Source organism: Geotrypetes seraphini, chromosome 2 (genome assembly GCF_902459505.1).
Source record: "Geotrypetes seraphini chromosome 2, aGeoSer1.1, whole genome shotgun sequence".
Taxonomy (NCBI): Eukaryota; Metazoa; Chordata; class Amphibia; order Gymnophiona; family Dermophiidae; genus Geotrypetes; species Geotrypetes seraphini.
In genome coordinates, this window is record NC_047085.1 from 497,272,936 (window position 1) to 497,296,950 (window position 24,015).

The 24,015-nt window shown below is 39.2% G+C and overlaps 1 protein-coding gene across 1 annotated transcript in view; it reads right to left on the reverse strand.

The window, feature by feature from the left end:
* Nucleotides 1-24,015, reverse strand: part of GBE1 (1,4-alpha-glucan branching enzyme 1) — a 130,121-nt gene that overhangs the window by 22,460 nt on the left and 83,646 nt on the right. The window contains exons 10-12 of the mRNA XM_033932016.1: nt 20,479-20,577; nt 17,673-17,783; nt 13,218-13,389 (exon numbers count right to left, since the gene is read on the reverse strand). Coding sequence (XP_033787907.1) covers nt 13,218-13,389; nt 17,673-17,783; nt 20,479-20,577 — 382 coding nt within the window. The remainder of the gene's footprint in view (nt 1-13,217; nt 13,390-17,672; nt 17,784-20,478; nt 20,578-24,015) is intronic.

Genomic DNA, 24,015 nt, shown 5'->3' on the forward strand with positions numbered 1-24,015 from the left:
CACTGAATGTTCTTCACACACGAATTTAGACATACAATTTTATACCACTTTTCTGGAAAAGAATGAAAGATTAGGTTCTTACCCCCGTGAGCTAATCTTCTCTCTTTTAAATCCACACTTTATTCTGGAACCGGTAGGTTATACATCTCCAGGCACTGTAGAAAGCTTCAAACTAATGAAAAAAACAACCTCTCCCCTCTGCTAGTATATCCTGGAGCATGCTCAGTAGAATCCAGTCAGTCTAAAAGCAGCCAGGAACATCTACAGAAAAAATAAACACCAAACAATGGAAATGAATGAATGAATGAAAAGTACTCAGTTCAAAACACCAAACTGACACAGCAGCAGTGTCTTATGAAGGTGTTAATGCAGACATCATAGCACCCACCTGCCTACCGTTATCAAATATTTGTATATTTCTTGAGGAAGCAGTGGAAGTATTAGCAGCTGATTTTTTGGAAGGTTTTGTTTTTTTTTATTTTGTTGGAGTAAAGGGATTATGTCACAATTTTTAAGAGCACTTGGATTTCATCCGGCAGCAGTGACTTGAATATGGGATCCTTTAAAACTCATTTGCCTGAAGAATATATTGGCCATCTCAATTAAAAAGATAAATGAAAAATATATATTTTTCTCATTGAAAAACACCTTCATAAGACACTGCTGCTGTGACAGTTTGCTGTTTTGAACTGAGCACTTATAATTCATTAATTAATTCATTTCCATTGTTTGGTGTTTTGTTTGGGTGTTTATTTACTTTATTTTTTTACAATTCTGACGTCAGATAAAGACTCGAATGCTCCATCCAGCCGGCCCAACCTGATTCAATTAAATTTTTCTTCTTCTTCTTCTTAGCTATTTCTGGGCAAGAATCCAAAGCTCTGCCCGGTACTGTGCTTAGGTTCCAACTATTGAAGTCTCCATCAAAGCTCACTCTAGCCCAGGGGTGGGCAACTCCGGTCCTCGAGGGCTGAAATCCATTCAGGTTTTCAGGATTTCCCCAATGAATATGCATGAAATATATTTGTATGCACTGCTTGCAAGCCCATCTACACCATCAAAGCCATTGAAGCCCTCCCCAGCCCATCCTCAACCAAATGGTCACGTACAGACAAAGACCGTGCAAGGCTGCCCAGTACTGGCCTTAGTTCTTCAATATTTACTATTATTTTCAGATTCTACATACTCAGAAAATAGTAAATATTGAAGAACTAAGGCCAGTACTGGGCAGACTTGCACAGTGTTTATCTATATATGGCTGTGATAGAATAGGAGGAACACTACAGTCTAACAACCTGTGAGAAAGCAAACCCCAGGTACTCCAAATCCTGAGTGGCTTCAAATGACTCCACCGAAGGTTGATCACCCGGCCCAGACGCTGCAGCAAGCGGACCACCTGCTGAACCGCCTGGAATTCCTCTGCCAGAGAGGGTGCTCAGAACAAAAAAGCATCCAGATTCGTGTGGACCGGGACACTCAAACAGTGAGGATGCGCTTCCGCTGCCACAGACACCTTTGTGAAAGTCCTGGGCGCCATCGCCAACACAAAGGAAAGAGCCGCAACTGAAATTGCAGCTCCAGGATGTGAAAACCACAAACTTCCTGTGAGCTGGAAAAATAGGGATAAACAGATATCCCTTTATGAAATCCAGGGAGGACAGAAACTCCCCCTGCTTTAGTGAATCAATGACAGAATGCACCATTTCCATGCATAATTTGGGCACCATCTCCATGCATAATTGGGGCACCTTCAAGGTCGTATTGACCATTTTGAAACTTAGGCACGTTCTACAACTTCGGAAGTTTTCAATGGGCCGATGAAACATATCGAGTATCTCCCAGAGCCTAAGTTGCCTTCTTGCACGGGCTCAAGTGCCACAAGATCCAAATGTCTTCAGACCACAGTCTACATCCGAAGCACCACCACGGGGCGGTTTGCAGGGGAAACAAGGGGAAACACTCCAAAGTAAGCTCATCGCACAACACTTCCAAGACCCAGCTGTCAGATGTTACAGACTCCCATTCTGCCAAGAAAGTAAACAGCCCCCCCACCCCGAGATGCGTGGTAGAGAGACGAAGGCCAGATTCCAAAACTGCGTTTTCTGGTTGAGGAGGGAGGCATGATGGACATCCATTTCAGGACTGCTGCCAGCCAGACCCCATGAAACAGGGTCTGGGAAATGCAGGGCACTTCTGCCCTGAGGAGCGAGGACGTCTAACAAGGACTAAAAGCAGAGGCCCCGAACCCCTGGTGGGACACATTCCATTCTCAGGCAAAGCCTTCGGCCTCCGATCTTGTATACTTGGCCAGGAGAGCCTCCTTACCCTGGCCAAACTGATGCCATCCTCGAAAGGGCAATGTATTCAGGGTGGCCTCAGAGGAAGAGTCCCCAGACCACTGCTTAAGCTGCGGCATCTTCCGGGAAGACACTGAATAAGTGCCCAGCTTGGCGCAAATGATCAGAATGTCAGAAAAAGGTGTCACATTCATATCCAGAAAAGCCTTAGAGTGACTGCTTAAACCTCAGCGGTGCAACAGTATGCATATTATACTTTCATGCATACTGCATAACAGCACCAAAATCGTCATCGGTCATATTCCAACCTTCTTTTTATATAGCTTTTTAAATTTATTTTAAAGTAGAGTAAATATTTATAAGAGTGAAATAGTACTCATCTTAGTCTACGCGGAAGGCAAAACGTAGTGCTATGTCGGAGTGACCCCCTTCCGCGTAGACTAAGATGAGTACTATTTCACTCTTATAAATATTTACTCTACTTTAAAATAAACTTACAGAAAAGGTGTCAGCAATACAATCCACCCCGGAGATGAGAAATTCCAAATCATGCAGCACCACAGAGAGGGTATGGGGAATTGTGAAGAGGCACACCTGTGCAACAAAGGACGAAGTTGGTGCCGCCTTGATCCTGGCCGTAGCCAAAAAAAAAAAAAAAGGTGCGCAAGGACGAAATCCATACACCTATCCTGAATATCCTGCAGTACCACTCCTCCGTCGAGAGGGAAAGAAGTACGCAAGGTGACCCGAGTCACAACTGAAGCCATCTTCGGAGAAGCAAAGCGTTTAGAAAAACCGCCTGCCAGGAGACCAATCCTTGCCATGGCCCTAGTGCAAAACAGGGGACCCAAATCTCTGACAGTATATAACCCGTATCTGGGTATCAAGCGAAGGAGGCAGATAGCAGCCTTTTAAGCACTCCTGAGAGAACATTCCTGTTGGACCAGCTGAACCTGCAGCAGGGACCAGTCCTGCAGCTCTTCTGTGATGATATCCTCCAGACAAGCAGGTAATAGGAAAGTGTGTGCCGTGGGACCGTCAGTCAGGTCCCGAGACCCACACGAAGCTGAACACAGAGCTCCACCAAATATTCCACATCAGTGGCCGCCGCCGAACATCCCTGCGAAAGCAGAGAGATCGGGAGAGCGCCCAATATCGCCTATTCGCGTTCCACAGGTCTTGCTGAGGAACCAAGCAAAATATCTGTGCACAGCAGCAGCGACGTCCCTACAGATGGCTAAACGTCTATGGGATGATCACAGGCATGGACTGTTTTACAAATTATGCCTGAAAGAGCCTACATACAATTTCCAGGGAAAAGGAGGGCTCCTGCAGCAAAAGCTGCCCTGTGCTCCTCAGACTTAAAATACTTTTAGGACTTATCCAAATATTTCCCAGAAATTCATTTGTGGTATGCCAAAACACTGCCAGCGTTCACCCGAGAGCCTCCAAACGCGAATTGCGCAAAAATTGGGGCAGAAGGCTCAACGAGGGTCTCCCCCGATGTGAAAGGCACTACTTCTGTGCACGTTTAGCTCCCCTTGCAGACCGCAGCGCATGCATAATGTGGCTGCGCAACCGACAGCCATCTGCTGCAAATGAGGCATGAAATCGATTCATCCCTACCTGGGAAGGCCATCTATGAAGTTTGGAGCAAAAACGAAGCTCCTTACTATAAAAAATATAGCTTTATTCAAATCTGGAAAATCCAAGATGGCCACCGGGTGCTGATTTTGCAATAAAATCGCCAGGGAAAAGAACAGGGAACCTACCAAAATGGAAATTTTAGGATTTTAGAGGTGGGGGTGGGGTTAGGGCATGCAGAGAAACCACCCAAAACCTCTTTTAAGACCCCCCCAAATCACTAAAACATGCTGTCACCCTGTGTATTCACTGTTACATTCTGGTGAAGGGAGAAACGTAGGCAATGCTATAAATAGCATGTAAGGAGATCAAATGTCTCAGGAAGCTATAAAGCTGGATTTCAAGCCTTACCGGCTCGACTACCATGGCCAGTAACTTCCGCCACCCTTGGATTCGTCATGCAACTGCCTGGAGGAGGCATGCAAGTCTGGCTCTGATCCTGGGCGCGCTTCACAGAACTGCTCAGCCTGCCCTGCACCCACTAGCGGACGAACCTGGGGTGAGGTGCAAATCATTTGCATGCAAACTCCCCGAGGTCTGTAGTTTTCCAACGGTGATAATACAATTGTAGCTAAGGTAAGGGTGCGAAAGATATGATGAAATTCTTGCAGATGTTGAGAAGGAATGTATCTATCAAAAGAAGACAAACTACGAAAATGTGGAGCAGACATAGGTTGTTGATAAAAATCTAAAAGTCACATTAACTTACTCATCATTTTAAAGGGGTATGACTGAACAAAATTTCCATTACTCATAAATGAATGAGTAAATAAATTGGAAAGTGGTGGGACCTCAGATATTCATGGCCCAACTTATTATGGAGCAGCATAAGATGATCTACTCAGTGGATATTATAATCACTGGACCGCCACTACTTCCAAACATATACAGTGGTACCTCGGTTTACGAGTGTTTTGCAAGACGAGCAAAACATTTGCAAACTTGGTGCCTCGTAAACCGAGCTTGCCTCGCTGTACGAGCGCCCCCCCCCCCCCGCGATCCGGCATCCCCCCCCGAGGATGGCAATGACATCCCTTACCCCCACTGGGCACCAATGCCGGTGCCCGAAGATCCTCCCCTCTTCTGGCGCGGCCCGAGCTGGGCGGTGCGTCGGAGATCCTCCCTCTTCTGGTCTGGGCTGGACTGGCTTTGAGCATTTGCGCATGCTCAAAGCCAGTCCAGCCCAGCCCAGAAGAGGGAGGATCTCCGACACACCGCCCAGCCCAGGCCGCGCCAGAAGAGGGAGGATCTTCGGGCACCGGCACTGGTGCCAAGTCGGGGTAAAGGAAGTGTCATTGACGTGCTTGGGGGGGGGGGGGGAGAAGTAGTATCGCAGTGGAGGGGGGGGGGAACGCGAGTGGGGGGAGGATGCCGGATCATGGGGAGGGGTTTGGAGCAGCGTCGGATTCCTCAAGGGGGGGGGAATGGAGCAGCGCCGGTAGCCTCGGGGGGGAGGGGGAGGAGGTGGAACCAATCAAAGCGAGTTTCCCTTACTTCCTATGGGGAAACTTACTTTGATATACGAGCAATTTGGTTTACGAGCATGCTTCTGGAAGGAATTATGCTCGTAAACCAAGGTTCCACTGTACTGGCTTATTTATTGTACTGGAATTTTACCATACCATGTTATTAGAAAATATCAAAAAGAACTTAGCTTCAAATAGAACTTAGCTTCAAATAACCATTAAACTTAGGCTTCCAATCATGATCCCTAAGCATGGAACGTCGATGCTGTTCCGGAGAACCAATTATGGCACTGCTAGATCTAATAGACTTTTGCTAAGGTTAGGTTGGTACTGAGGCAGTCGATACTGGGGTAAGCAATTTGAAAGCATCACTCAACTCCGCTTGGAAAACCGCATCGAGCTTTTCACGAAAGAAAAGCACCGGTTTATCTGCCGGTATCATTAGTGCCGTGGCTTGCCTTGGAGAGGGTGACATCGATGAAGATGCACACCTCGATGTTGAGGCAAGCTGTAAAGGTGGTCATTGCTGTTTGGTCAGCATCAAGGAACTCGATGCAAGCATGACCTGTGATGCCGGTTGGGAAGCTAGTAACTTCTTAGCTGGCTTGCTGAAAGGAGCGAGGTCTCCCGACGCCAGTGTCGATGTTTATGTCAAACGTTGAAGGTTGCAATGTCTTCTTGGTGTCCATGCTTATCCCAAACAACTTCTCCTGTTGAAGTTTGTGGCTCTTGATGGAATGTTTCTGCAGGGTAGAATACCGAGCACAGGATTCTACCCAGTGTTCAGGCCCAAGGCCCTGCAAGCACCAACTGTGTGGGTTGGTGAAAGAAATTGGTCTTTGGCACCTGCAGCACTTTTTGAAGCCCATTAACGGCATGGACATGGAGTGGACAGAAAGACTGCGTCAGCCAAGTCAAACTCAATAGCTGAGAGAAAAAAACAAAGTCCTTGACGGCAAAAAGCCACGAGGAAGAGAGAGAAAAGAAAAAAAGACATTTTTAAACTAATGAAAAAGAAATATTTAAAAGAATAAACGCATAAGTGGGAAGGCAAAATGACAAAAAACTGAATGTTTAGACACGACTTCTTAGCTTCGATGAAAGCTAAGAACTGAGGAGCCGCGAGCCTAAATCGGGTGGGAAGGCACTCATTCATGCACAGTGTGGGCAGTTCAAACTTTCTCAAGTTCTTAAAGTGTTAAATGTTAAATTTGATGCTAATATGTGAGTTAATCAAATGTGTATCTTTAAGTTTTATATGAGTTTAATTGATACACTTGTTTCTTTTACCTAAACTGCTCCAGCTCAACTCAAAATGGCCGTTAGAAATTGAAAGAGCCCACAGAATCCCCACAAGAAAGCCAGTAAACCAGGCTGCTCCAAGGCCTTTGATATTCAAGGTGTTAAGGTATCAACAAGCTCAAGAAATATTAAAAATGGCAAAAGCAAATAAAAACTTGAATTATAAAGGATCAAAACTGATATTAGTACCGGATTTTGCTAAATATACAGAAAACATAAGAAAACAATTCCTCACATACAGACAGCAGCTGAAAGAAAAGGATACATATATGGAATATATTATCCATCCACTATGAGAGTATCCAGTGGAAATAAATCCATATATTTTCAAGACCCGGCAAAACTGAAAGAATTTCTGTCACAAAAAGAACCTATGTTTACATAAAAAACAGAACAATACAGCTGAAGAAAGAAGAAAGAAGAAAGAAGATGGGAAAAAGGGAAAACTAAGAAGATTATTAAAAAAAAAAATAAAAAAATTAAGATATAAGAAATGTTATTAACTGGAAATATAATTTATATTTATTGATATAGTGGATGCAATAATATAATATTATTTTATTAAATTAATTATTAATAAAATATTAGCATCCACAATCATTAATAAAAAAAATATAAAATAAAATAAAATATAAAAATATTTTTTAATTATTAATATATAAATTTATTATTTATTTAAAAATTTATATAAAATACATGATTTAATCAAAATAGAAAATTTATTCAATAATATAGCATATTAACTTATTATGATTAAGGAATAATGAAATGATTTACAATGAAATTATCATTAAAAATATTGATAGGAAAATTTATTATTGTTATATTGAGAATAAGATTTAAAAATGAAATATATTAATTTATAATAAAAACAATATTTTAATTCTGTATAAGAAAATTATAATTTTATGAAATATATACAAGAAAATAATTTGATTAATGACAGGATTAATTAATAAAATAGATGTCTAATATATAATTTTTATTTGATAAAATTATTCAGTCATATTAACTTAGTATGAAAAATAAGGAAATAAGTAATTGATTGGTAGATAATTAATAAAATATGAACTTATTATAAAACTTATTTATTGACATAAAATGTATATTTTGGTTAATTATTTATTCAAATTAATTTATTATGAAGATGATCTATGAAAATGAATGAAATGCATTATTATTAATATTAATATATTTATATAAAAATGGATATATTTAATTTATATGATGATATATAGATATATATAGAGAAATAGAGCTATATTTGTAATATGTTTATCTATTAAGAGTATTATATTACATGTATGCATGATATTGAATTTAATTTTATGAATCAAATATATATAATTCTCAGTAAATTTATAAAATATTATAGATTAAATGGATATAATTTTCAATTATATAAGGGTGGAAGTATAAAGAATGTATTGAATTTAGAAATATGTTTTTAAATAATATAATGAATTATTAGTTGCCTGGAGATGGAGATTTAGGTTTTGCATGACCAATGCGTGTTCCAAATCAGAATATGATAATGGGTGGGGAGGGAGGGAAAATAATGGGTGGGATAGGAGATAAATTTTTATTGAATGTGCTAGGAACTAATCTTGTAATTATCATAGAATATTGGTTAAAACATAATTATTAATTAGATGGATATAAAAATGTATTCGTTGAATGTCAATGGTTTAAATCATCCTATTAAAAAAAAGAAATTATTATCGTTCCTTAAAAATCAAAATGCGGACATTTACTTCATTCAAGAGACCCATCTTTCGGAAATTGAATCAAAAAAACTATCTGGAGGTTGGATTTCTAAATGTTTATTTGCACCTGCTTCAAAGAAAAAAGCTGGAGTGGCTGTTCTAATAAACAAAAAATGTAATGCAGATTTTAAATTAATTAATTATGATCCCTTAGGTAGATGGGTACATATCGAAATGGTTCTGGGAAATACAACCCTGAATTTATTCAATTTATATGCTCCTAATACGAATCAAATGGAGTTTTTTAAACAAATTCAACAATTACTTTTACCACTGGCTACATCTAATTTAATAGTAGCAGGGGATTTCAATGCTGTAATGGATCCGATTTTGGATAAAAAACCAAGTAAAATTATGAAATCATTAGGCTTAGATAATTTGACACTATCTTGTGATTTAGTAGATATATGGCGAATTCTTCATTTTAATGATCAGGAATTTTCTTTTTGTTCTCAGGTCCATAAATCTTTTTCACGAATTGATTATATATTTGTTTCTAATAATATAGCGCAGCGTGTACTAAAAGCAACAATTGATCCCATTATAATTTCAGATCATGCTGGTGTGTGGATTAATCTTCAAAATTATGATGTTGAAAACTTTGATTCAATATGGAGATTTAATAATGATTTACTAGCGGATTCAAAATTTCTTGAAGATTTTAAAATAAAAATGCAAGAATTTTTTCAATTTAATGAATCAGATGATATTAATGCTGAGATCTTATGGGATGCTTTTAAAGCAACTATGAGAGGAAATATTATTTCATATTCAACATTTATTAACAAACAAAAAAAAAAAACAATTTCTTGAGATGGGAAAGCAAATTAAATTATTAGAAAATAAATTAATTGAGAAATGGGAAAATAATACATTACAAGAATTATTAAAATTAAAAGTTGAATATAATGAGATTTCTTCTCAAATTGTGAGGAAAGACATTTTCAACAAACAAGTACAATATTATGGAAATTCAAATAAAGCGGGGAAATTATTAGCAAACTTTCTAAAAGCAAAGAAAAGAAAATCTAAGATTATTGCAATTAAAGATACACAAGGTAACACACATACCAACACAAAAGATATTATAACACAATTTCTTGATTTTTACAAAGAATTATATACTTCCAATTCTTATAAAAATAAAGAACAAGACGGATTAACTTTTTTAAATTCATATATTGGACCAAATATTCCAGATCATATAAAAGGAAGTTTAGAAGAACCTATATCTTTAAAAGAATTAGAAACAGCATTGAAGTCTCTTAGAGTTGGATCCGCTCCAGGTGGAGATGGGTATACTGTTGAATTTTATAAATTTTTCCAAAATATCATATTACCACATCTGTTAAATTTGTATCAATATCAAATAAAGAATGAAAATATTTCTGGTACTATGGCAGAATCGATAATTATAGTCTTACCAAAACCAAACAAAGATCCTACTCTGGTTTCAAATTACAGGCCTATTTCATTATTGAATGTGGATAACAAATTAATGGCAAAAGTATTAGCATTAAGATTGGCAAAAGCTCTCCCTTTCATTATTGATGTACATCAAACAGGATTTATTGCTAAAAGACATTCATCAAATAATACTAGATTAGCATTCCACTCATTAAATTTAGCAAAAAATATAAATGATCCAGTTTTTTTAATATCTTTAGATGCAGAAAAGGCCTTTGACAGAGTGGAATGGAATTTTATATACCAAGCTTTACAATGGTTTGGTATAGGATCCGGTTTTATTAAAATGATCCAGACATTGTATAGCTCTCCTGGAGCAAGATTATATATTAACAATAATTTATCAAATAGATTTAACTTGCATAGGGGAGTTAGACAAGGATGCCCTCTGTCTCCTTTACTTTTTGACATTGTCCTAGAACCTTTATTAATTGCAATAAACAAAACTAAGGAGATAAAGGGAATATCATTTACCAGTTTTGAATTTAAGTTATCTGCATATGCAGATGATATATTATTATATTTAAGAGAACCGGAAACTACTATTCCATGTATACTTAATTTAATAGAAAAATATGGTACTTTTTCTGGATATAAAATTAATTGGAATAAATCAGAAATTCTCCCAATAAATGTACATTGTACCAAAGGATTATTTGAACCATATTCATTTATTTGGAAAGATGATGGTATAAAATACTTAGGAATTATGATCAAAAATACAATTGAAGACACACTCAAAGAGAATGAAAAACTTTTATTGAAAAAAATAACAGAAATGTGTGAGCAATGGAATCCATTACATCTTTCTTGGTGGGGAAGAATTCAAACAATTAAAATGATGATATTGCCTGTGGTTTGTTACCAATTGAGTATGATTCCAATATTTTTTCAGGGGTCATTTTATAAAAAACTTAACAATGTTCTTACAAAATTTGTTTGGTGTGGGAAAAGACCAAGAATCGCATTAGTATCATTACAAAGACCAATTGTGGAAGGGGGGGTAAATTTTCCAAATTTTTATAGGTATCATCAAGCCTATATCTTAAGACAGGGTATGTATTGGATCCTCCCAGACCTTTTAGAAAATGTACCAGATTGGCTGTATTTAGAATGGCGGCTCCTGTTCCCTTTATATCCAGAACAGTTAATAACTATAACAATGCCTAAAAGATACAAAGATCACAGAATTTTATTTGACACTTGGAAAACATTGAGATATATCAGTAATCTATCACCAGAACCTATTGCTAAATCTCTAAATCAATCAATATGGATAAACTCCAGGATCAGAATTGGCGGATTTAAAATCGTCTGGAAACAATGGATAAATGCAGGAATAAGAACACTGAATGATGTCATATCAGAAGGATCACTGCTTAGTTTTTCACAATTGCAAAATAAATTTGGATTAAATAAAACACAATATTTTAAATGGATGCAATTGAAGCAGGCCATTCAGGTAGGGTTCCCTGAATGGAAAAATCTAAATAATCAATATAGTCTACAGGATCTATGTTTCCAGACGGATTTTTTAGGTCACCAAGCCGCAAAATGGTACAAATTGATATACGGATTTTTAAATAAAAAAAAGAAAACAGGTCTTAGGGATATTTGGAGTATTGAGATTGGTCAGACAATTTCTGAATCTCAATGGCCACGATTTTGGTCCTGGAGATTAAGATCTACAAGGTCAGCATCTATGAATCAAACATGGTTATTCTTATTACATAGAGTATTCTGGACCCCAACGCGCCTGCAAAAAATAGATAGTACTAGATCTAATAGATGCTGGCATTGTAAATTGGAAATAGGGACGTTAGATCATTTAATCTTTTTCTGTCCCTATGTAAACGCATTTTGGAATTCAATTTGGCCCCAAATTAATAAATTACTAGAGAATCATGTAGGACTCTCATATGACACCATATTATTTGGTACCGCAATGAGAACTAAGAGTCCGATTTCAGCAAATAATAATAAGCTATTACTAATACTAACAGGAGTCGCCATGCAACAAATTACTCAAAATTGGAAAGATTATACCAAATTAAATTATACATTCTGGTGGAATTCTGTCTGTCATATTTATAAAATGGAAAAAATAATAGCGTTACAACAGGGAAATCTTCTTAATTTCAAGAAAATTTGGCAACCATTGACAAATTATTCTAATGATTAGCTTCTTAGCACAATGATAAAAATTATATATGAATGGGGTGGGATTTGATTAATTAATGGAAATATATTATATAAAAGGGGAGTGGGAATTATATTTTATATGTTATTATATAATCTTTATCATAGTACATTATAAATACTATGAATTATTAATGATAATATTTTGAATATGTAATAATTGATATATATTGTATGATTCAAATATTGTAAGAATGGAAAATTTATAAATAAAAAATTAAAAAAAAAAAAAAATTGATACACTTGTTGTAACATACAAAAATGAATAAAGAATTATAAAATAAAACAAACTTTCTCAAGTTCTTAAAGTCTCAATGCACTTTTAAACCTATCCAAACTGGGGCACCGTGGATGATGTCACCCACATGTGAAAATATGCTGCCTGCTTGTCCCAGGATAATAAATGGTTTTAACTTCTGTTGTTAAAATATTCTTTGGAAACTGCTCTTGAGCTCACTGGGCGAAGACAGTATATAAAAATCCTGTTTATCATCATCAATTTTCTCCCGCACTGTGCTGAACATATATCCAAAACCTTCCTACTATACCCTCAGCTTTCTTATATCATAATTTAAATTATATTAAAAAAAATAGTATCACATTGAGAATTAGTATTTTGACAAGTACTACAATGTATGATTATTTTTCAAATTCGATGTACAGTGTTCCCCCGGTCGTTCACGGTCATTGGCGGTATTTTCTGACTGCAAACCGCCGACAAGGAGAGAGCAGCGGGAGAGGCAGGAGAGAGCAGCCGGAGCGCCGGTGAGTGCAGGAAATCACTCGCAGTATGCTCCGACCTCTTCCTGCTTTGACACACAGCTCCTGATTGGATAAGGCCCGACTTAGTGCAGGATGAGGCGGTGGGAGCATACCGCGAGTGATTTCCTGCATTCGCAGGTGCTCCGGCTGCTCTCCCGCTGCCCTCTCCAGTCTCCCTCATGAAAAACTGTATGTGTGGTTTTTCAAGATTCGCGGGGGCTCCTGGAACGGAACCCCAGCGAATATCGGGGGAGTACTGTATATCAAGTACAAGTAGAAAATCAGGCTGACTGACAGTATCCAGTAGTACTTACCCATGAAATTAAGATAGCCTTCACCCCCCAGTGCATGAGTGATGAGGCGCAACATTTTATGAAGTTGAATTCCACGATCAATAACATGAGTAAAGGGGGACATAACACTCATGTTTGAATACATTTCCGCATCCATCAGCCAAAATGCAAGCGTTTTATCTCCAACCAAAGCCTTCAGAAATAACAAAATGGCTTTATAAAATAACGGTCACTGTTTCACCAGTTCTGAATGTCTTTATTTTTAAAGAATTGGATGATAGGCTTAAACAATAGTTTTATACAAGGTACAGTATCAACCTTAACCCAAGGTGATGTTCTAAGTCACCCTAAGTGCCTTGTAACAGAAGAGTCACAATAATTATTCTCGGCCCTCAGAGATGCCACCAGGGGATCAAACGATCATATCCCCCGGCTTTACGCACCTAATCGTCATCGGGTCGGTGCAAAGTGTAAGACTGGTATGTCGTTTTTTTCTATGTTTTTTATATAATTAACTCTTATAATGATTTAAAACAATAAATATTACTGAAGAGTTTTTGAAGTGAATACTTAGCTTAACCGGGATGGCAGATGGTAGTTGACAAGGGATAAACAAGCCAACATGTTTCACCCGTAGAGGGGGTTTCCTCAGGGCTACTATCCCTTTTTGTGCTAGTTATACACGACGTGACCACCCGATCTTGAGAACTTAGATCGGGTGGTCACGTCGTGTATAACTAGCACAAAAAGGGATAGTAGCCCTGAGGAAACCCCCTCTACGGGTGAAACATGTTGGCTTGTTTATCCCTTGTCAACTACCATCTACCATCCCGGTTAAGCTAAGTATTCACTTCAAAAACTCTTCAGTAATATTTATTGTTTTAAATCATTATAAGAGTTAATTATATAAAAAACATAGAAAAAAACGACATACCAGTCTTACACTTTGCACCGACCCGATGACGATTAGGTGCGTAAAGCCGGGGGATATGATCGTTTGATCCCCTGGTGGCATCTCTGAGGGCCGAGAATAATTATTGTGACTCTTCTGTTACAAGGCACTTAGGGTGACTTAGAACATCACCTTAGGTTAAGGTTTATTTTTAAAGAAGCACATGCAGTTAAACTTTATAATAAAAATGTTTTATTATAGCAAGATCCAAATACATGTTCTATTCTATTGCACAGCATATAAGCAGCACAAAAGTTCTAATGCAGGAAGATGTGGAATTATGATGGAGGCTGTTGGTGCAGACATATGAAAAGATTTTGAATACAGTCGAGATGGTATTTCAGTTTGACATTTTAGACAAGTGTCACGATATCCAGCTTTAGGACTCTATGGCAGAGTTTCCCCAGGTCAGTCTTGGGGTATTTCCTTGCCAGTTAGGTTTTCATGATACCCATAATAAATATACATGAAAGATTTGCATACAATGGAGGCAATGTATGCAATTCAATCTCCATGCATGCTTATTGTGGATATCCTGAAAATCTGACTGGCAAGGGAGTACTCCAGTATTAACTTAGGAAACACTGCTCTAGAAGACAGAGAAGATATTAGTGCTGCCCGATTTAAGGAAGTGAATTGATTTGAATCTATTCACTTTCTTAAAAAAATAGGACTCACCAAGTCCTGACATACCTCCGGGCCTCCTAAACTAGCAGTAGCGGTGACCGGCTTGACAAGAGGCAGCATGATGAATAGACTTCTCCTGGCCTACCTTGCTGGGGCCTTCCCTCTGCCACGTCATTAATGATGCAGCAAAGGGAAGCCCAGGCAGGGTAGGCTAGGAGAAGCCTGTTCATCGTGCTGCTTCTGCCAAGTTGGCTACCATCACCGCTATTAGTTTAGAAGACCCGAAGGGGGTGGGGGTTGATCGGGTGGTGCAGCACAGGGGAATAGGAGGGAAGGAGGGATGAAAAGCTGCCACACGAGGACAGGAGGGATGGAAAGCTGCTGATCAAGGGGGGAAATGTTTTGAGTACCTGAATAATTTGTAATCTGCATAGAACTGCAGAATATAAATTATTTAAAATAAATAAATAAGAGCCATAATACTCAGCAAGTTTGTTGAATTTAGGACTATATCAGGAACCTTTAAGTTTCAAACTGGACCAGATAGATGCTGGGAAAACTGGAAGGGAGGTAGGAGTATTAGGAACACTCTCAGACTGATTTTTCCAGAGACTGAAAAGCTACAGCTTATTAGTTACTTGTTTCTTACAAAGGGAGCTTTTGGATCTAATCTTTAATAGAAATACAAACTACTAGTTTCTTTTCCTGGTTTGGAATGGATTTTTGTTTGATTGGATTAAGAACTAAAGATTGAGGTAGTCCTGAAGAGAACCCAGAGGTTAAGGCCTCAGAAAGTACAACAGTCTCTTGAATGAACTGGACTTAAAGAAGTTGGTGAGCTTCCCATTTGGGAGATCTTGTATTGACTTTTGGTGATTTGGAGAAACTTTTGCCACAGTACCAGAAGCAGAGAAAATTACTTATGTTTTACAAAAAAATAAATAGCCTTATTCATCTTTTCTGAATTAACTTGTTTGCTGTGAGAATTGAGAAAAGCCTAGCTTGACTAGAAGCAGATGGAGTCCCAGGAAAGAATTCACGGGGACAGTTCACAGTTGCTCCAAAGTAGCATGCACCAGCCTGGGCAGCCGATGTTCACCTTTCATGTCGATGGCTCATGCTGCCCCACAGTTACCATGTTGGGTCATCGAAAAGGTTCCATTTGCCCACTCACAGTACACTTTCATGAACAGTTCACAAACTCTACTGTTTCCAAAATGCTACCACCCTTTGCCCGATAATCATGCTTTTTTCAATGTCTGATAAATCGGGCTTTTCCTCCCATGACAGCCACAGTTGCTATATTGGCAATTTGCTGACATCCCACCTTATATACCCATGAAGTCTGCGCGCAATACATGCATTCGTTCATTGGCTGTGTGCCCCTGATGTAAGAGGTAGGCAGTGGTAATAATAATGTGACTCGACCTTTTATGTCTGCCTGCTTAGTTATGTGCATGTGGGCACTGAATATCAGTCAGCAACCACATAACTTCTGGGTTAGCAGCAGACCCGGATATGCAATGTTGGTGCTTGGACACAGCCCCAGCATTGAATATCCAATTAGATTCAACCTGTAGCTGTCAGCAGGCATAGGATGAAAACAGGTGTGCATGAGACTAACAAACACTGGTTAACTCAACTTAACAAGGAGCAGGGCTATTTTCTATATTCGAAAGCCTAATGTTTTCCAAAGAGGATCCTGAACTTCTGCAATTGTCAGCTGAGCCTTGTTCTCTCTCTTCTCCTGATCCTCTAGTTTACCTTCAGTCTTCCTGGAAAAACACACGTAATTGTGTACCACACTCCTGCAACATGGTTTCTATTCTAGTTATACTTTTCCAGAAGCCCACTAGAGACATCTTTCTCAGAATCAAGAAGGGGCCACGACAAGTTTGATCCCCTGATCCTGAGGGCCGGTGAATAACTTCAGGCTATCAGGCTCTGAATCTGCTAGGGCACATGCTCAAAAGGGAGAATTAGGAACTAAAAACATCACTTTTTATGGGAGATTATATTTTACATATTGGGGGTTGGGGGGTGGTATATTTTCCATTGAGAGTTTGTTTTTATTTCTTTAGGTAGGGCGGGAGGGAGGGGATTCATATTTTTATTTAGATGATTTGGAAAGATGTTTAAGTGTTGTATTGAAAGTATAATGATTGTATTTCTGTACACTTATTGTCTGTTTGAAAATGATTCATGAATTTTAATTTCAGTAGGGTGGGGGGTGGGGATTTATTCTTTTGTTCTTGATGATATAATTAAGATTTTCAAGTGTTACATTGAAATTTAATGGATATATTATTGTACACTTGTTTATGATTTAAAATGAATAAAGAATTTATAAAAAAAAAAAAAAAAGGAATTAAAAACCGCATAGATGGAGCTATCACCATCAGCTCCAGTACTTCAGAAGCAAGTGCTTCAATTCAAATGTCTCAAGCAGAAGCAGTAGGGGTTTGTCACAAGTGTGCATGGAAAACCCCAGCTCCAAGGAGGAGCCACTTACTTGTTCCTTCTGTGTTATGGCACACCACAACTTTGTGTAATAGTTTGCCACTGGACCTTTGTTTATTTTTCTAAAGTAGTTTTGTTTTTATCACTAGATAATGTTTAATTAAATACATATTCTAGCCCAGGGGTGGGCAACTCCGATCCTCGAGAGCCGGAATCCAGTCGGGTTTTCCCCAATGAATATGCATTGAAAGCAGTGCATGCACATAGATCTCATGCATATTCATTGGGGAAATCCAGAAAACCCGACTGGATTCCGGCTCTCGAGGACCGGAGTTGCCCACCCCTGTTCTAGCCACTTGCTCTGTAACACTCAGTATTAACACAAGTCTTATTAAAATATATTTTACAGAAGGATATTTGTTAAACCAGTTGCTAACCTGATCATGACTTTCTGCGTACGCAATACATTTTTCATTGTATCGCCTATTGGTAAGCGTATGCACTACATTCCCCATGTTCCAGTCCTCATCTTTTAGTTCTTTAAGAATCTATAGAAACAAATACAAAACACGTATCATTACATGGGTTACAAAATATCAAGATACTTGTTTCAGTAAATTCTGTAAATACCATTTTTTTAAGTTCAAAATTTTTTATTAGCATTTATTAAACAAGTTTCAAATTTATTAAAAGTTTGTTGTACACGCAATATCAAATACTTCAATTTAAAATTGGGAGACAAAATAAAACAATTTGTACAAATACACAACAGGGATCTCAAAGTCCCTCCTTGAGGGCCGCAATCCAGTCGGGTTTTCAGGATTTCCCCAATGAATATGCATTGAAAGCAGTGCATGCACATAGATCTCATGCATTTACATTGGGGAAATCCTGAAAACCCGACTGGATTGCGGCCCTCAAGGAGGGACTTTGAGACCCCTGGTACACAAGTAATTAGCGATACAAAAGGGAAAAGGGGTGAACTACAATCTTTAAGGAAAGTAAGAATACATTTAAGGAAAAAACACCTCAATCCCAACAGGGCACCAACAAAAGCCAAGTTCCCATTAAATTTAAAACAGCAGATCGACAATAAGAATCAAACAAACCCTAAACCCTTTGAAAATAGGCCTCACTTTTTAACTGAAGCTTCTTCCTCACCAAACAAACAGACTGTGATAAGGAAGAACTATTACCATTTTATATAATATTATCTTGAAGCAACCTGGGCACGGGAGGTTGCTCCATGACTGCCCCCCCCCCTAACATCACTGGATGTTGCCTAAGGCAGTGGCCCCCAACCTTTTTGACACCAAGGACCGCTTTTATAGAAGCAAATTTTTTCAGGGACTGGTAAGGGGGGAGAGGAGGATTTGGGGCGGGTTCGTTGGGCAGTTTTACGCAACATACATTAACAAAATAAATAAAAAAGGCTTTTCCTCTCTTTTAGGTCCTAGTTCACGCTTGCTGTCTAACACCAGCTCTGGCAGGATACATATTTCAAATCTGACATTGTAATCACAAAATAGAAAATACAATTATTTTTTCTACCTTTTGTTGTCTGGCCATTCTGTTTTTCCATCATCTTGGTCCTGGTTTCCCTTTCTGCTTTTTGTCTATCTTCTACCAATTCTCTTTCCAATGTCTGCTGTCCAGTTTTTCTCCTCTTCTCTGCTGTTCCATTCCTTCCTTATGCCTGTCTCCAACATATTCATTTTCCCTTTTCAGCTTTCTTAACTTTTTCTTTTTTTGCCTCTGTCAACTCAAATCTTGCCCTCTCTCATCCTTCTTTTTAAATTTTCAGCTACCTCTCAATTCTCCATCTTCTCTCAGTCCCTAGCTCTACCATTTCCCATCTCACTCCTTTCCCAGCCTCCTATTTCCTTCTATCTACTTCCCATTACCACAGTTCTACCACTGTACTCACTGATCTCTCACTAGTCATCTCTCTTTTGACCTCATCCACATGGCTCACAACTTTCAGAACCCCCTCCCTCTCTCCACTGGTCAGGCTATATCTCCCTTTCCCTAGCATCCCCAGCTTTCTTCCCTTCTGACTTTCCCATGGATCCAACATTTTGCTCCCATTCTTTTCCGTTGTTCTTCATATCTCCCCCCCTCGGCCTAACATGTCCCTTTCTCCCAAGATCCAACTTCTCTTCCCAACTGCCCCCCCATCCCATCTCTCCCACTGCCTGCCTTCCTCCCCCAGGTCCACCATTTCTCCCTTTATTTTCCAACAGTTCTCACTTCAAGTACCTATCTCCCAATTCCTCCACACCACCCTAGGTTCAATTTCTTTCCCTTCAGACCATTGCCCACCATGTCCTCTGTTTCTGGCCCCATAAGCTTTCCCCCCAATCTGGCACTTCTTCATTAATACCCCCCCTTCGTACTTAAAAAAAACCCCCAGTTAGTCCAGGAGGCATCCTCCTCGGCCCAGCGCGTTCTGACCCTTCTCTTTGTGCCAGTCCGATGTCATTCACACTTTCCGTCACGCTGAAAAACTGCCAGCCTTGGCAGTGATTCAGTAACATTGCCAGCATCTCCCCTTCCTGCTTTCTGTCTGCCATGGTCCACCCGGGCGGAAACAGGAAGTTGCAGGAAGGGGAGCTGCAGGCAACGTTACTGAATTACTGCTGAAGCTGGCAGTTTTTCAGTGTGACAGAAAGTGTGGCGGACTTGCATGGAGAGAAGGGAAAAGACATGATGAAGGTCCAGTGGTGGAGGGAAAAAGAAGGGTAAATATAGGGAACTTGGACCTCTTTGAGATATACCCAAGCTCCATAGAACAGCTGTCTCTTATTATTTATTTATTTTTTTTAAATGAGCATATGCCAAAGAAAGCACCCCCCAACTCAACGGCATTAAACTGGGTCTGGAGAACAAGCCCAGGAGAGCAATCCAGCTCAACTGAAAGAAAGCAGAAAAGCTAGTTCAGGAAATAAGCCAAATAGGCACCCCCAAAATCAACTCAGACTCTGCATAAAACTGGCTCACAAAACCCCAAAAGGAAAGTTAAAGCTCAACTGAAACTAGTTATAAAGCAGCCCGTCATCCATCCACTTGGAAGACAGAGAAATACTGAACATTCTATGCTGCATAATGCCCTTAAGGAGAGAGCCACAAGAACTATTTTCTTCATCTGTCTCTATCCACTGGTAGAGGGATGCAGCCCATTTATCTGCACTGGTCTAATAGGATGTTATAGAATAGCGCACTTTGCCATTTTTTTTCCCTTACCTGAATCCATTTGTCAGGCACTGCCATGGCCAATCGATAATCAAATCCAGCTCCTCCCTGCTCTATAGGGCAACATAAAGCAGGCATTCCTGAAACATCCTAAAAAGGGAAAACATATAAAACATTTTATGACTTAAGCTTTTTGAAATATGTAGACTATTATTTCTGCAATTATGCAGAACGTTAATTTGGAAGGTAACAAACAAGGTTTCAAGGTTCAAGGTTTATTAAATATTTGATGAATCGCTAAATCTGATTACAAAGCGATGTACATAATTATAAAATTGGATAGAATTAAACATTAATACAAAATAAATAAACATTAAAATTAAGACAGGACAAACATTAGTTGGAGGGGAAGGAGAGTAAAAAGTTACATCTGTTATATCAAGAAAACATATGGAAAAAACAAGAGGAAACTAGGTATTTATAAAAGAAAAAATCTTAAAATCAAGAAAGTTTAAATGTTACAAGCATCTTTAAAAAGGTATGTTTTCAATGATTTTTTAAAAGAAAGGATATCTTTTTCGTTTTTGATATGTTGGGGCAAAGCATTCCACCTCTGAGGACCTATTACAGAAAACATGTCTGATCTTCGTGTGCCTATTATTTTTAAAGAGGGAACAACTAGTAAATTTTGAGAGGATGACCTGAGTGCACGCGCGGAGCTGTGGGGAATTAGCATTTTAGATATAAACTGAAATTCATTGTTAACCAAGGTTTTATATATAAGTAACAAGACCTTAAACCATATGCAATGGCTAATAGGGAGCCAATGAGCATCAATAAATAATTGTGTTACGTGATCATATTTCCTGGCGTTATAAATCAGTTTGATAGCAGTGTTTTGAATAATTTGCAAACGTCGTTTTTCTTTTTGGGTAATGTTAAGCAGTAAAGAATTACAATAGTCCATTTTGGCTATTACTAATGAATGAATCAAAATATTGCGTGATTTGGGCTCAAGAAATTTGGAGATGGATCGTATTAAGCGCAGTTTATAGAAGCATATTTTAACTATATTATTGATATGGTCTTTAAATTCCAGATTGTCATCAATTATAACTCCTAAGATTTTTAATTTAGGAACGATTTCAATTGGAGTATTGTTAAGAATAAATGGTGACTTCAGTCCGATGTCTTTTTTCCAGTTAAAGATCATTGCCTTTGTTTTATTTATGTTTAAAGCTAATTTATTTGTGTTGAGCCAATTTTGAACTAATTCCAGTTTTTTATTTAATGATTTAATGTCTTCATGATTTTCGGGATTAAATGGATGAATCAGTTGAATATCATCTGCATACGAGAAAGCACAGTTACTTACCGTAACAGGTGTTATCCAGGGACAGTAGGCATATATTCTCACATGTGGGTGACGTCATCTACGGAGCCCCGATGCGGAAGCATTTTCAAGCAAACTTGATTGAAGATTTAAGTTTGCTCTGCTGCTCCACGCATGTGTGCCTTCCTGCTCCACTAGGGGGCGCATCCCCTCGTGGTCTCCAGTTCACTTAACTAGCAAAGAAGCCAACCTCGGGGAGGTGGGCGGGTTGTGAGAATATATGCCTGCTGTCCCTGGATAACATAGTAACATAGTAGATGACGGCAGATAAAGACCCGAATGTCCATCCAGTCTGCCCAACCTGATTCAATTTAAATTTTTTTTTTTTTTCTTCTTAGCTATTTCTGGGCGAGAATCCAAAGCTTTACCCGGTACTGTGCTTGGGTTCCAACTGCCGAAATCTCTGTTAAGACTTACTCCAGCCCATCTATACCCTCCCAGCCATTGAAGCCCTCCCCTGCCCATCCTCCTCCAAACGGCCATACACATACGCAGACCGTACAAGTCTGCCCAGTAACTGGCCTAGTTCAATCTTTAATATTATTTTCTGATTCTAAATCTTCTGTGTTCATCCCACGCTTCTTTGAACTCAGTCACAGTTTTACTCTCCACCACCTTTCTCGGGAGCGCATTCCAGGCATCCACCACCCTCTCCGTAAAGTAGAATTTCCTAACATTGCCCCTGAATCTACCACCCCTCAACCTCAAATTATGTCCTCTGGTTTTACCATTTTCCTTTCTCTGGAAAAGATTTTGTTCTACGTTAATACCATTTAAGTATTTGAACGTCTGAATCATATCTCCCCTGTCTCTCCTTTCCTCTAGGGTATACATATTCAGGGCTTCCAGTCTCTCCTCATACGTCTTCTGGCGCAAGCCTCCTATCATTTTCGTCGCCCTCCTCTGGACCGCCTCAAGTCTTCTTACGTCTTTCGCCAGATACGGTCTCCAAAACTGAACACAATACTCCAAGTGGGGCCTCACCAATGACCTGTACAGGGGCATCAACACCTTCTTCCTTCTACTGACTACGCCTCTCTTTATACAGCCCAGAATCCATCTGGCAGCAGCCACTGCCTTGTCACACTGTTTTTTCGCCTTTAGATCTTCGGATACTATCACCCCAAGGTCCCTCTCCCCGTCCGTGCATATCAGCTTCTCTCCTCCCAGCATATACGGTTCCTTCCTATTATTAATCCCCAAATGCATTACTCTGCATTTCTTTGCATTGAATTTTAGTTGCCAGGCATTAGACCATTCCTCTAACTTTTGCAGATCCTTTTTCATATTTTCCACTCCCTACTCTGTTACAAATCTTGGTATCATCTGCAAAAAGGCACACTTTTCCTTCTAACCCTTCAGCAATGTCACTTACATACATATTGAACAGGATTGGCCCCAGCACCGAACCCTGAGGGACTCCACTAGTCACCTTTCCTTCCTTCGAGCGACTTCCATTAACCACCACCCTCTGGCGTCTGTCCGACAGCCAGTTTCTGACCCAGTTCACCACTTTGGGTCCTAACTTCAGCCCTTCAAGTTTGTTCAACAGCCTCCTATGAGGAACTGTATCAAAGGCTTTGCTGAAATCCAAGTAAATTACATCTAGCATATGTCCTCGATCCAGCTCTCTGGTCACCCAATCAAAAAATTAAATCAGGTTCGTTTGGCACGATTTACCTTTTGTAAAGCCATGTTGCCTCGGATATTATAACCCATTAGATTCAAGGAAATACACTATCCTTTCTTTCAGCAACACTTCCATTATTTTTCCAACAACTGAAGTGAGGCTCACCGGCCTGTAGTTTCCTGCTTCATCCCTGTGACCACTTTTATGAATAGGGACCACATCCGCTCTCCTCCAATCCCCAGGAATCACTCCCATCTCCAGAGATTTGTTGAACAAGTCTTTAATAGGACTCGCCAGAACCTCTCTGAGCTCCCTTAGAATCCTGGGATGGATCCCGTCTGGTCCCATCGCTTTGTCCACCTTCAGTTTTTCAAGTTGCTCATAAACACCCTCCTCCGTGAACGGCGCAGAATCTACTCCATTTTCTCGTGTAACTTTGCCAGACAATCTCGGTCCTTCTCCAGGATTTTCTTCTGTGAACACAGAACAGAAGTATTTGTTTAGCACATTTGCTTTCTCCTCATCACTCTCCACATATTTGTTCCCAGCAACTTTCAGCCTAGCA